Source organism: Zosterops lateralis, assembly GCF_965231275.1.
Source record: "Zosterops lateralis genome assembly, chromosome: 4".
NCBI classification, from domain to species: Eukaryota; Metazoa; Chordata; class Aves; order Passeriformes; family Zosteropidae; genus Zosterops; species Zosterops lateralis.
Window position 1 is genome coordinate 74,133,690 of NC_139765.1, and position 13,915 is coordinate 74,147,604.

Consider the following 13,915-nt stretch of genomic DNA (forward strand, 5'->3'; position numbering starts at 1 on the left):
CCGCCCCGGGAACACACCGGACACCCCCAGCCCTCCGGGACCCGCCGGGAACCAGCCCCGCCGCCGGGAACTTGCACCGGGACAGAGCCGGGACACCGGCCCCGACTCCGGGAATAGAGACCCCACCCGGGACACCGAGCAGCGAACCCCCCTCGGGACATCGCGACTGAGGCGGGACCCCGTTCCGGGCACCCGGGACCCTCCCCGAGCACCGGGACTGACCGAGGACACCGTCCCCCATTGCCGGGAGCTGGGACCCCATCCCGGACACAGAAACCCACCCGGACCCCTGCCCAGGAGCCGGGACTGACCCGGGACGCCGTCCCGCAGCACCGGGACCCCACAGTGGGCACCAGCGCCCACCCAGGGCCCCGCTCGGGACACAGCTCTGACCCGGGACACCGTCCCCAAGCCGGGACACAGCTCTGACCCGGGACACAGCTCTGACCCAGGACACCGTCCCCACCCCCGGACACCGTCCCCAAGCCGGGACACCGTCCCCGAGCAGGAGCTTTGCCCCCAGGACTCAGAACCCCCGCCCCGGGCACCCGCGTTGACCCGGGACCTTCCCAGGACACCGATTTGGGACCCCACAGTCCCAGGATCCCTTCAGGACGCCGGGACTGACCCAGGACCCCCACCCAGCACCAGGAGTGACCCAGGACTCCCCCCACACCCACTCAGGACCCCCCACACCACCCAGGACCCCCCTGCGCGTCGAGGAGCCCCCCGAGCCCCCCAAGATGAACTCTAACTACGAGCCAGCGCCGGGCGAGGACCCCGAGGAGCTCCCGGCCACCGAGAAGGACCTTGCCGAGGACGCGCCCTGGAAGAAGATCCAGCAGAACACCTTCACCCGCTGGTGCAACGAGCACCTCAAGTGTGTGCAGAAGCGCATCGTGGACCTGCAGCGCGACCTGAGCGACGGGCTGCGCCTCATCGCGCTGCTCGAGGTGCTCAGCCAGAAGAAGATGGGGCGCAAGCACCACCCGCGCCCCAACTTCCGCCAGATGAAGCTGGAGAACGTCTCGGTGGCCCTCGAGTTCCTGGAGCGGGAGCACATCAAGCTCGTGTCCATCGGTGGGTGTGCAAGAGGGGTGTGCAAAGGGCGTGTGAGGGGGGGAAAGGGCGAGTGCGATGGAGGGTGGAAGAGGAATGGGAGTGGTGAGTGTGCAAGGGCAGGGGCAGTGCTGGTGGAGTGAGGATGGGGCTGGGGATGAGCGTGCAAGGGCAAGGCCCAATGGACAAATGAGAATGAGGAGTGAGTGTGCAAGGGTGGGCGTGATGGAGGGATGGGAAATGGAGGGTGAGTGTACGAGGGCGGGGTGAGGATGGACATGGGTGTGTAAAGGGAGGTGATGGATGAGTGTGAACGGGATGAGAGTGCAAGGCTGGGGGATGGAGGAGCGGGAGTGAAGGATGAGTGTGCAAGGGGCATGAGGGACAAATGAGGATGGGCCCGTAGGTGAGTGTGCAAGAGTAGGGCGATGGATGGATGAATGGGAATGGAGGATGAGCGTGCAAGAGCGGGGGCCGATGGGCAGAGGGGAACGGGGATGAATGTGCGGGGCGAGGGGTGACAGAGGAGCGGGATGAGCGTGCAAGAGGCGGGGGAATGGGAATGGGGGTGAGCGTGCAAGGCTGGGGGCGCCGTGGGGCTGCGGACGGGGGTACACGGGGTGAGTGTGCAAGGGGTGGGTGCACAAGGGGTGGGTGTCCAAGGGGTGGGTGCACAAGGGGTGAGTGTACACGGGGTGGGTGTACAAGGGGTGGGTGTGAGGGGCTGTGCGGTGTGCGGGCCCAATCCCGCGGGCCGTGCGGGGCGGGGGGGGGTCCGGGCCCGGTGCGGGGGGGGGGCTGAGCTCACGCTTGGCTCGGGGCCGGGGCGCTGAGCTCACGCGCGGGGGGGCGCCGGGCCTCCACACTCCCCCACCCCTCGGCGGGCCTCAGCGCCCACCCCCACCCGACAGCTGCAGGGTGACCCCCCCGGCTCGGGGGAGGGTTCGCGGCCCCCCCCGCACTCCCCTTCGTGCGCGGCCCCCCTGGCGCGCCCGGACCCGAGAGGGGCGAGACCCCCGCCCGCGGTGTCACCTCCCCCTCCCCACGCGTGTCCTCGCCCCCTCCCCGGGACCCCCCCAGATGTTTTGGGGATGTCCCAGGTGTGCCCCCCTCGGGAGGTCCCGGCGGGGAGGGTTTTGTCCCGCCCGCTCCCGCATCTCCCCCATTTCCTCCCTGAAACGCGATCGCCCGTGGGGGGAAGCGGCGGGGGAAGGGAGCGGGGGAGGGTCCGCTCCGCAGGGCGGTGGGGGAGGGACCGGGATGCCTCGGGCCCCCCTCCCCGCCCCCGAGCCGTCCCCCGCCTCAGTTTCCCCGTTCTGGCACTCCAGGAATCCCTTGGGAAGGTCGGGGTGTGGCACTGCAGGGTGCTCGCTTGGGGAGCCCCCGGGCGCTGTCAGGGCTGTGCCCGCCCCGGGCACCCCCTGCTGGGCTGGGGGGTCCCTCTGCAGGGTGTGGGGGCTCGGGGTGGACACGGGCAGTGTCGTGGGGTTCGGCCCTCACTTCTGTGCCCTGGGATGTCCCCAGGCAGGTGTTGGGGTGCAGGGTCCCCTGGGGTGTCGGGGTGCCCCGAGACAGGCGCTGGGGTGTGCCCCTTGTGCCGCGGGATGTCGGGGTGTCAGGGGTCCCTGTGGTGGGGCTGTGGGGTTTTGGGGTGCCCCAGGCGGGTCCTCCCATTACCCCCTTCCCACAGGCAGCAGGACGGGACACTGAAGGCGATCCTGGGGCTGTCAGGGTGTGGGGGTCTCTCCAGCGGGTCCCAGAGGATGTCGGGGTGCCCCGGGGGGAGTCCCGAGGGGTCTCAGAGTTCAGCCCCCGTGTTTCCCCCTCACAGACAGCAAGGCCATCGTGGACGGGAACCTGAAGCTGATCCTGGGGCTGATCTGGACCCTCATCCTGCACTATTCCATCTCGATGCCCATGTGGGAGGAGGAGGAGGATGACGAAGGCCGCCACCAGACCCCCAAGCAGCGGCTGCTGGGCTGGATCCAGAACAAGGTGCCGCAGCTGCCCATCACCAACTTCAACCGCGACTGGCGTGACGGGAAAGCGCTGGGAGCACTGGTGGACAACTGCGCCCCGGGTGAGGAGCACGGCGGGGCCGGGAGGGACAAACGGAGGGGAAAAGTTCACCCCGGGTGAGGGGGGTGTGGGGGGCATAGGGCGGGGGGGGGTGGCACAGGGGGCAGCTGGCAGGGGTACGGGAGGTGCGGGGTCCAGGCTCGCTTGGGGGGCACCAATGGAGATGCTGGGGGCACAAGAGGGGAGGTGAGGGATGGGGGGTCAGGCCGGGGGTCAGGCTGGCCCCTGACCCTTCTGGCCCCCCCCAGGTCTGTGCCCAGACTGGGAGAAGTGGGACCCCAACAAGCCGGTGCAGAACGCTCGGGAGGCCATGCAGCAGGCAGACGACTGGCTGGGAGTCCCCCAGGTATGGGCACTGCGGGGGGCACTGTGGGTCCCCCAGGTATGGGCATGGGGGGGACAATGGCACTTGCCCAGGTGTGGGGCACAGGGCAGGAGTGGGGAGCACTGGGAGGGGAGGCTGCAGGTGCACAGGTGTGTTATTGGGGACCCAGAGGGGTCCCTGGGCACTTGGAGAACCCCTGGGCACCTGTGGGTGTGGTGGGGGTGTGGGGGGTTCCCCAGTAGGGCAAGGAGGGAGGGTCTCATGGGTGTTGGGGGGTCTCAGGAGGGTCAGGCATGGTGGGGGGGTTTTCCAGCAGGGTGGGGGTGCCAGGAGGGTCTGACAGGTGTTGGGCTTCCCTGGCAGGTGATCGCCCCTGAGGAGATCGTGGACCCCAACGTGGATGAGCACTCAGTGATGACGTACCTGTCGCAGTTCCCCAAGGCCAAGCTCCGGCCAGGGGCCCCCCTGCGCCCCCAGCCCCCCCAGCCTGGCCGTGCCCGCGCCTACGGGCCCGGTATGGGGGGCTTGGGGGGCTGGGGGGCTGCTGGGGTCCCAGCACAGGGGGGCATGAGGGGGTGTGGAGGTTGTGGGGGCACCAGGGGGTGGGCACCTGGCACAGGTGGGACATGGGACACAGGAGGGACACAGACCCCATGCAGGGGGAGGTCAGGGGCACGTGGGGACTGACACAGGGGGCACACAGGGAGGGGCATTGGGTGGGGGACATGGGGGGCTTTGGACCCCAGCACAAGAGAGCAGCTGGGGGCTATGGCTGTCAGGACATGAGAGTAAACCGTGGTCCCCCCAAAGCACAGGGACTCCTCTCCAACCCTGGGGTGTCACCTGTGCCCAGGGACACCTGAGGGAAACCCCAGGGTCTCCAGTCCCCACCCAGGGCTCCCCAAGAGTCCCCCTATGCACAGGCACCCCACAAAGTCCTATGAAGCTCACCCACCCATACTCAGGAAGCCACCACTGACACTCTGGACCCCCCTGCTAACACCAAGGACAACCTGGAGGCCCCAAGTCCTGGGGGGTTGTGGGGTGTTGTGGGGTGCTGGGCGCCCCCTGACTCCCCCCACCCTGCAGGCATTGAGCCCCAGGGGAATGTGGTGCTGCGCCCTGCCCAGTTCACGGTGGAGACCCTCGAGGCAGGGATGGGCGAGGTCCTTGTCTATGTTGAAGACCCCGAGGGACACACTGAGGAGGTACAGGAGGCCTTGGTACCCCCTCTGAGGGAATCCCCCCAGTCTCCCTCTCTGGGAGACCCCCCCAGTGCCCCAGCTCTGTGTCACCCCTTTCCCCGGTTTTGGGGTCTCTTCCCACTCCAGGCCAAGGTGGTCCCCAACAATGACAAGAAGAGAACGTACAGTGTCACCTACATCCCCAAGGTCGGGGGGCTGCACAAGGTGAGCTCCCTGGTGACCTCCCCAAGGCCACCCTTCTGTGACATCCCCTTGCTACTGTCCCTTCAATGCCCCCTGCAATACCCCCCACCACACGCCCCCTGTGCCCCTGGTGACACCCCCACCCCATGGCACCCCCCATGTCTCCGAGTGGTGGCTGTCCCTCCCATGCCCCACCTAAGGGGAATGGGGGACACCTGGCACATGTGGGGCTTGGGGTTTCCTGGGAGGGTCCCTAAGGACGGCACTGGATGGCCCTGGGGTGTCCTGTAGGGTCCCTGGGGTGCCACACTGAAGTCTGGGGGGGCACGTGTTGTAATGGGGGGACCCCAGAGTGTCCTGTTGGGATTCCTGGGTGTCCTATGCATTAGGAACCCTGGAGGGGACAACAGGGAGTCTCTGGGGGCAGCCACTGTGGGACGGTCCTCTTCAGGTTGTCACCTCGGGCATATCCCTGGGATGTCTCACATCTCCATGGGGGTTGTCCCTGAGGTGTGGTGTGGCCATGGGGGCTGTGGTCCCCTGACACCCCTGATGTCCCTGTGCCCTCCAGGTGACAGTGCTGTTCGCGGGGCAGAACATTGATGGGAGCCCCTTTGGGGTGAACGTGGGCATGGCCCTGGGTGACGCCAGCAAGGTGACAGCACGTGGCCCTGGCCTGGAGCCCGTGGGCAACGTGGCCAACAAGGCCACCTACTTCGACATCTACACTGCAGGTGGGGACACGGGGGGCTGGGGGTCTCTGGGGACACGTCCTTAGGGTGGTGTTGCCGTGGCACAGCCACTGGGGACATGCCTTCATGGTGGCATGACCATGGCATGACCCAGAGACTTTGAGGACACATCCTTGTGGTGGTGTGGCTGTGACATGACTTGCTGGCACTGAAGTCATGTCCTCATGGTGACATGGGGTGGCCTGGTGGCTCTGGGAATGTGTCCTTGGAGTGGCAGGGCCATGGCACAGCAAGTGGCACCGGGACTGTGTCCTTCCCGTGCCATGGCCATGGGATGGTCTGGTGGCTGTGGGGCCGTGTTGTCAGGGTGACAGGGCCATGGCACGGCTGGGTGACTCTGGGGACACGTCCTCATGGGGGCCTGGCCATGGCACTGACCCATGTCCTGTGATGACAGGGGCTGGCTCGGGCGATGTGGGGGTGGTGATCACGGACCCCCAGGGCCGGCGGGACACGGTGGAGGTGATGCTGGAGGACAAGGGGGACAACGTGTTCCGCTGCACCTACCGGCCCGTCCTCGAAGGGCCACACACCATCACTGTCACCTACGCTGGCACCCAGGTCCCCAGGAGCCCCTTCACTGTCAATGTGGCTGAAGGTGAGGCTCCCTCCTGGGTCCCCATGTGGCTCCACAACATTTGTCACCTCTGTAGCTAATGACATCAGTGGCCCCACGTCACCCAGCTGTGACCACGGTGGCCCCAGGCACCCAGTGGTGACCGTGATGGTCCATGACACCTGCAAGTGAACCCCTGGTCCCCTCACACTCCCCAGGGCGTCCCTCTGGCACCCCTGTCCCCAGGGCATCCCCATGGGTCCCTCCCAGCCCTGGGACACCCCTCCCTCCCTGGGGGTTCCCCAGGGTCCCCCTGGTGCCTGGTGGCTGCTGCTGGGTGCTAATGGGAGTTTTCAGCCTGCACCCCCTCGGCGGTCCGGGCCACGGGCCGGGGGCTGCAGCCACGGGGGGTCCGAGTGCAGGACGTGGCCGACTTCAAGGTCCTGACACGGGGCGCGGGCAGTGGGGACCTGCGGGTGACACTGCGGGGACCAGGTACGTGTCACTGTGTGGGAGCATGGCGGGGTTGGAAGGCTGGGGGACACTCTGGGGTTGGCCACTGGAGGTCTGTGGGTAGGGTCCCACTGGGGGGCCCATGGGGTGAGTTTATGGGTTGGGGCTCCCCATGGAGGGATGGATATAGATGGGGGACCCATGCGGGGACTGGGGTTGGGGGACACCATGGGGGTGGCCGTGGGGAGGTGGGTGCATGGGTGGGGGTCCTGGGAGGTTGTCCATGGAGGTTGGGTGGCTGGGGGGTGCCCTGGGGTTGACCATGGCGTTGGGGGGCACCATGGGAGGTGCATGGCTGGGGGGTGCCCTGGGGTGGGTGCCCCATCTGACCCCCTCCCACAGGGGGCACGGAGGAACCGGTGAAGGTGCGGGATGCCGGGGACGGCGTCTACGAGTGCGAGTACGTGCCCCGGGTGCCCGGCACCTACCAGGTGTCCATCACCTGGGGTGGCTACGCCATCCCCCGCAGGTCAGTGGCACTGCAGGGGTCCCGGCAGGGGGAAGGGAGGGGGGTGGGTTTGTGGGGAAGGAGGGGGCGGGGAGATGATGTACAAGCCCCACCCCTCACTGCCCCTCCACCCTCCCCAGCCCATCTGAGATACAGATGTGCCCCTGGGGTGGGGGGTTTTGGGGAATGTGAGAGGTGTCTGTGGGGTACAAGCCCTCCCTCACCCCCCCAGCCCATCTGAGGTGCAGATGTCTCCCCAGGGGTGGGAGATGTTTGGGGGGACGGGGGGTTGCAGGTGTGTGCAGGTGTAGTACAGCCCCCTGCCCCCCATTCCCCCCAGCCCGTTGGAGGTGAAGGTGTGGGGGGGGGGGTTGTACAGGTGTGTTACAGCCCTCCCTCACACCTGCCTGTCCCCCCCAGCCCGTTTGAGGTGCAGGTGTCCCCCCAGCCGGGGACACAGAAGGTCCGGGCCTGGGGGCCGGGGCTCGAGGGCGGGGTCGTGGGGCGCCCTGCAGACTTCGTGGTTGAGGCTGTCGGCACTGAAGTGGGGACCCTTGGTGAGCCGGGGGGACATGGAGGTGTGGGGCACTGTGGTGGGGACCCTGGGTGAGCCCTGAAGGGGGAAACAGAGGGACAGGGTCAGGGGCAGTGTGGTGGGGACAGGGGAAAGGGTTGGGGGTCGTGTGGTGGGAGCACGGTGGGGGAGCTACGTGGTGGGGACAAGGACATGAGTGGGTGACATGGGGGACGGAATGGGGGGCACCATGGGACAATGTGGCACTGTGAGGGTGTGAGGGGTATCAGTGTGGTGGGGACTAGAGCATAGAGTGTGTGAAACCCCACTGGGGACATGGGACAGGCTGGAGGATGGGCACCAAGGTGGGGTCCCCCACTGCTGTGGTGACACAGGCACGCAGAGGTGGGGATTTGGGGCAGGTTGGGGGATAGCCCCAGTGGGGTTGGGGGGACATGGGTGGTGCCACCCTGGGGACATGGTCACAGAGAGGGGACAATGGTCTGGGGCTCCCCAGACTGGGGGGACATAAAGACACATTAGGTGTCACCCTGCTGGAGGCATGGGCACAGATTGGGGCCAAGGATGAGATCTGGGGGTCCTGCCATGGGCACAGGGTAATGGTGGCTGCGGTGCCCCCAGGGTTCTCCATCGAGGGCCCGTCCCAGGCGCGCATCGAGTGTGACGACAAGGGCGACGGCTCGTGCGACGTGCGGTACTGGCCCACGGAGCCCGGGCTCTATGCTGTGCACGTGGTCTGTGACGATGAGGACATCCGGGACAGCCCCTTCATGGCTGATATCCGCCCTGCTCCCCCCGACTCCTGGCCCGACAAGGTGCTGCTACCCACGGCGACCCACAGATCCCGTTGTTCCCTTGTGCTCCACAGTGCCCTGTTGTGCCCCATTGCGCCCCATTACGCCTCACCTGTCTGTGGGTGCTGGGGATGCCGGCACCCCATTGTGTCCTTCTAACCCCCCCCCACAACTCCACAGGTGAAGGCTTTTGGGCCAGGGCTGGAGCCCACTGGCTGCATCGTGGATCGCCCAGCCGAGTTCACCATTGACGCCCGTGGTGCCGGCAAGGGGCCTCTCAAGCTCTATGCGCAGGTGGGACCCCTGGGGGGCTGTCGGGTGATGCTGGGTGCTGTTGAGTGACATTGGGTGGTGTTGGGCACCTTTGAATACTGTTGAACACTGCTGGATTCCATTTAGTGTTGTTGGGCACCATTGGGTGCCCTTGAGCACTATTGGATGCTGTCCAGCACCATTGGGCACCATTGGGTGCCATTGGCCAGCGCTGAGTGCTGTTGAGTGCCATTGGGTGCCATCGGCCAACACTGAGTGCTCTTGGGTGCCATTGGCCAACACTGATTGCCATTGGGCACCATTGGGTGCCACTGGCCAGCACTCAGTGCCATTGGGCACCATTGGGTGCCATTGGCCAACACTGATTGCCATTGGGCACCATTGGGTGCCACTGGCCAGCACTCAGTGCCATTGGGCTCCCTCACCTCCCCGCTGCTGCTCACAGGACGCCGAGGGCTTCCCCATCGACATCAAGGTGAAGGACAATGGTGATGGCACCTTCCACTGTGTCTACGTCCCCACCAAGGCCATCAAGCACACGGTCATCGTTGCCTGGGGGGGCGTCAACACCCCCAACAGCCCCTTCCGTGTGGGTGTCACAGGGGGCCCATGGGGTGATTGGGGTGGCCGTGGGGGTCTCAGGAGGTGTGGGGAGGGGTGTTAGTCATGGAGAGTGTGAAGGTGTCAGATGGGCGTGGGAGTCCTGTGGGGATGGGGGCCCAGGGTGGGGATGGGGGCCCAAGGGGTGATGTGGATGGTGATGGGGGTCCCATGGGGTGCTGGAGTGGGGATGGAGGTCCCAGACCTATAGGGTGCTGGGGTAGGGTGGGGGGGGTCCCAGGAAGTTCTGGGGATGGGAGCCTGTGGAGTGGTTGGATGGAGGTTGGGTGCCAGTGGCGGAGTTGGGGGTCCCAGTCCCATGGGGTGCCAGGGAAAGAGGGGTCTGTGTCCCTGCCCCGCATGACACTGTGGGCCCACAGGTGAACGTGGGTGAGGGCAGCCACCCCGGCAGGGTGAAGGTGCACGGGCCAGGTGTGGAGAAGACGGGGCTGAAGGCCAACGAGCCCACCTACTTCACCGTGGACTGCAGCGAGGCTGGACAGGGTGGGTGCTGTGGTGGGAGGCACCTTGGGAAGTCCCCTGTGGGAATGAGGCCTGTGTCCCCGGTCTTGCACCCTTGGTCCTGGCCCATTATCACCAGTTCTGCTCCATCATCCCTGGATCAAGGGTCCTTCATTCTGGGCTCATCAGTTCTGGTCCTGGTCCTGCATCCCTGCTCCTGGTCCATTGTCCCTGCTCCTGGTCCAGGATTCCTGGGCTTGCATCCCTATTCCTGCACCTGCACCCCTGGTCCATTATCTCTGATCCTGGTCCATCAACCCTGATCCTGTCCATCGTCTCCTGACCTGATCCAGCCCCCTGCCCCATGTGCCCGGTTCCACTCCTCAGTGTCCCCTGAGGAGCGGGGGCCACTGACCCAGCCACCCCCACAGGTGACGTCAGCATTGGCATCAAGTGTGCCCCAGGAGTGGTGGGGCCTCTCGAGGCTGACATCGACTTTGACATCATTAAGAATGACAATGACACCTTCACGGTCAAGTACACGCCGCCGGGCCCAGGGCTCTACACCATCATGGTGCTCTTTGCCAACCAGGTCAGGGTTCTGGGACTGCCCCACATCCCTGAGGGTCCATCCCCCACTCTGTGAGGTGCCCCCAGCCCACAGGGGCCGGGTGGGGCTGGGACTTTGACCCCATGGTGCCCCCGTGTCACTGTGCCCTGGTCTCGGTCCCCAGGAGATCCCGTCCAGCCCCTTCCGCATCAAGGTGGACCCGTCCCACGATGCCACCAAGGTCAAAGCCGAGGGACCAGGGCTCAGCCGGACAGGTGAGGGGCCGGTGGGGTGGGCATGGGGGACATGGGGTGGGTGATGGGTGCTGTGAGTGCCGTGGGTCCTGCAGTGGCTGACATAGGGGGCAGGGGTGGAGGTGGGGACCCCCACCCACCTCTGGGTGCTGTGGGTCAGGGGCTGTGGGTCCCATGGGTGCCATGGGCTCTGCAGTGACTTGACAATGTGTTGCAGGGGTGGAGGTGGGGACCCCCACCCACTTCCGTGTGCAGACACGGGGGGCAGGGAAGGCCCCCCTAGACGTGCGATTTGTGGGATCAGGGCCCGGCCCAGCGGTCACTGACTTCGAGGTCATCGACAACCACGACTATTCCTACACTGTCAAGTACACCCCGCTGCAGCAGGTGTGTGCTGGGGACACCCTGACCCCTGGGAACATCCCATGGAGGCACCCAAACCCATGGGGAGATCCCCTACATATAGGGGTTCCCCAGCCCAAGAGGGGCCCCCTCTGACTCCCCAGTCCCTGGGCTCCCCCAAGGACATCCACCCATTAGCCCAGTGTATAGGGACACCCTCGTGAGCGCCCCTTCCCCATAGGCACCCTCAGCTCCTGGGAAACCCACCCCTATGAACATTCCCCACTGCCATGGGCATCCCACCTCTGTGGGCACCCCCTTGGGGCAGCTGCAATCCCACATGGGTACCTGTCAACCCGGGGCACCCCCAGATCCATGGGTTCCCGTCATCCCTGTGACTCTACCCTCCCCAGCAGCCATGGGTGACCCCCAGCCCCCTCAGCCTTATGGCTGCGTGTCCCCTGGTACCCCCTTGGCAGCCCCCAGCACTGTCCCGTGGGTGTTCACCCTCTGCCCCATGACTGGGTGCTGTGTGGGGGTTCCCTGGCAGCACCCTGAGGTGGAGTTGTTCCTGCAGGGCCCCCTGTCTGTGGTGGTCACCTATGGGGGGGACCCCATCCCCAAGAGCCCTTTCCCGGTCACCGTGGCCCCACCCCTGCAGCTGGGCAAGGTCAAGGTGCAGGGGCTCAACAGCAGTGAGTGGCAGCACTGGGGGAATGGTGGGGGGACACCGAGGGAGAGGAGCACCCTGCATGTGGTGTTGAGTGGGGGGCGGGCCTGGCAGGGACACTGGGGCATTGGGAGCACCCTGGGGAAAGAGACCTTGGAGGGGATGCCTGGGTGAGGGGATCAGCCTGGGGGGCACTCTGAATGTGGGGGGTCTGGGGGAGGGCACTCTTGGGTGTGGGGTTCAGCATGGGGTGAGAGCACATGAGGGCATGGACACTGCGTGTAGGGGTACCTGGGTGGGGGATACACACTCTGGTTACAGAGTGAAGCTTGGGGGCCCCAAGGATGGCTCGGAGGACACCCAAGTAGGAGATTTGGGACCACCTGTGCATGGGAGCAACCGGGATATGTGGGACAGATGTGTGGGGGCATGGGGGGACACACGCTCTGTGGAGAAACAATGCCCTGGATATGGGGGACACCATATCCAATTGGAGGTGACACACCCTGGGACAGACACCCCCCACCCTGTGATTTGGGGGACACATCTGGGTGTAGGGTTTTCCATTGGTCAGTGGGCACCCCAGGTGTGGGGTGCCCCTCTGACCCCCCCACTCCCCTGCAGAGGCGGAGGTGGGACAAGTGCAGGAGTTCCAGGTGGAGACACAAGGTGCAGGAGGCCAGGGACAACTGGAGGTGAAGGTGACAGGCCCCTCGCGGCGCCCCGTGCCCTGCACAGTGGGGCCTGCCCCCCCCGGGGGCCCCCACCCCGTCAGCTTCACACCCCCTGAGGAGGGGCCGCACCGTGTCGAGGTCACCTACGATGGGCACCCAGTTCCAGGCAGCCCCTTCCCTGTGGAGGCTCTGCTGCCCCCTGACCCCTCCAAGGTGAGCATGGCACACGTGTGTGCAACAGGGATGTGTGTCCCAACCCCTGTGTGTCCCTCTGCCCTCCTGACCCCCGCGTGCCTCTCACAAGCCCCACATGTGCCCATGACCCCATAACCCCTGCATGTCCCCCTGACCCCAATGTGTTCCTGTGTGAGCAGGTGGTGGCCCCGGGGCTGGGGCTGCAGGGCAGTTACATGGGGTCCACTGACCCCCACCTGTCCCTTTGTCCCTTTTGACCTCCAGCTGTCCCTGTGTTCCCCCTGACCCCCACGTGTCCTTGTGCCTGCAGGTGGTGGCCTCGGGTCCGGGGCTGAAGGGCGGCCGTGTTGGTGTCCCAGCACCTTTCTCCATTGCCACGCAGGGCGCGGGCAGTGGGGGGCTGGGGCTGACAGTGGAGGGGCCCTGCGAGGCCAAGATTGAGTGCCAGGACAACGGGGACGGCTCCTGCGCCGTGTCCTACCTGCCCACGGCACCCGGAGAGTACCACATCAACATTCTCTTCGCCGGGCGCCACATCCCGGGCAGCCCCTTCACGGCCGCGGTCACGGCGCCCTTCGACCCGGCCAAAGTGACGGCGTCGGGGCCGGGGCTGGAGCGCGGCCGTGCCGGGGAGGCGGCCGTCTTCTCCGTGGACTGCTCACAGGCCGGCGAGGCTGAGCTCACCATCGAGATCCGCTCCGAGGCCGGTGTCAAGGCCGAGGTGCTGGTGCAGAACAACCGCGACGGCACCTATGCCATCACCTACACCCCGGCCTGTGCTGGTGCCTACACCATCACCATCAACTACGGCGGCCTCCCGGTGCCCAACTGCCCCGTGCGCGTCACCGTGGACCCGGCCGTCGACACCAGCAGCGTCAAGGTCTATGGCAAAGGCGTGGAGCCACGAGGTGAGGGAGTGGCCATGCAGGGGCTGCTCACCATGGCACCACCTGCTTTCCTTGGGTGGGGATCTCCTTCTCCCCATGGGCATCCCATCCCAGTGGTCATCTCTTCCTCCTGGGTACCCCTGAGGGCACCACCACAGGCATCTCTGCTCCATGAGCATCCCCAATGGGCAGCCGATCGCTGTGGGTACCCGCTCTCTGTGGATATCCCTGCTCACAGGAATTCCAATCCCATGGGCATTCCCTCCCTGTGGGCACCCCATGTACAGCCCTTCTCATGTGGGGGGTCTCTGGGTACTCTATGGGCATCCCTCCATGGTACCCTCCATGGGCACCTCCCTTTTGCATGGGCAACCCCATGGCCATGGACAATCCCATGGTCACCAGCATCTCCTCCCCGTAGACATCCCCTCTAAAGGGACTCTCCCAGGCACCCCACAGGCATCTCTTCTCCCCTTGTCCTCCTTGACCCCATCAGTACTCAGTGGTTTTCCTGTCATTCCTGGGGGGAAGTTCTGGGGGTGCAGAGGGTGTGTGGTGG

At 66.0% G+C, this 13,915-nt stretch overlaps 1 protein-coding gene across 1 annotated transcript in view; it reads left to right on the forward strand.

Annotated features, from left to right (window-relative positions):
• Positions 1-743: 743 nt before the first annotated feature.
• FLNC (filamin C) overlaps positions 744-13,915 on the forward strand; it is a gene marked incomplete at its 5' end in the record, with an annotated part of 28,318 nt that continues 15,146 nt past the window's right edge. Inside the window, 21 exons of the mRNA XM_083858750.1 lie at positions 744-1,080; positions 2,891-3,139; positions 3,387-3,484; positions 3,827-3,977; positions 4,553-4,671; positions 4,795-4,872; positions 5,423-5,585; positions 6,001-6,201; positions 6,517-6,654; positions 7,015-7,141; positions 7,541-7,677; positions 8,277-8,470; positions 8,630-8,743; positions 9,168-9,311; positions 9,703-9,826; positions 10,216-10,376; positions 10,519-10,609; positions 10,806-10,975; positions 11,508-11,625; positions 12,225-12,487; positions 12,780-13,377. Coding sequence (XP_083714876.1) covers positions 744-1,080; positions 2,891-3,139; positions 3,387-3,484; positions 3,827-3,977; positions 4,553-4,671; positions 4,795-4,872; positions 5,423-5,585; positions 6,001-6,201; positions 6,517-6,654; positions 7,015-7,141; positions 7,541-7,677; positions 8,277-8,470; positions 8,630-8,743; positions 9,168-9,311; positions 9,703-9,826; positions 10,216-10,376; positions 10,519-10,609; positions 10,806-10,975; positions 11,508-11,625; positions 12,225-12,487; positions 12,780-13,377 — 3,775 coding nt within the window. The remainder of the gene's footprint in view (positions 1,081-2,890; positions 3,140-3,386; positions 3,485-3,826; positions 3,978-4,552; positions 4,672-4,794; positions 4,873-5,422; positions 5,586-6,000; positions 6,202-6,516; positions 6,655-7,014; positions 7,142-7,540; positions 7,678-8,276; positions 8,471-8,629; positions 8,744-9,167; positions 9,312-9,702; positions 9,827-10,215; positions 10,377-10,518; positions 10,610-10,805; positions 10,976-11,507; positions 11,626-12,224; positions 12,488-12,779; positions 13,378-13,915) is intronic.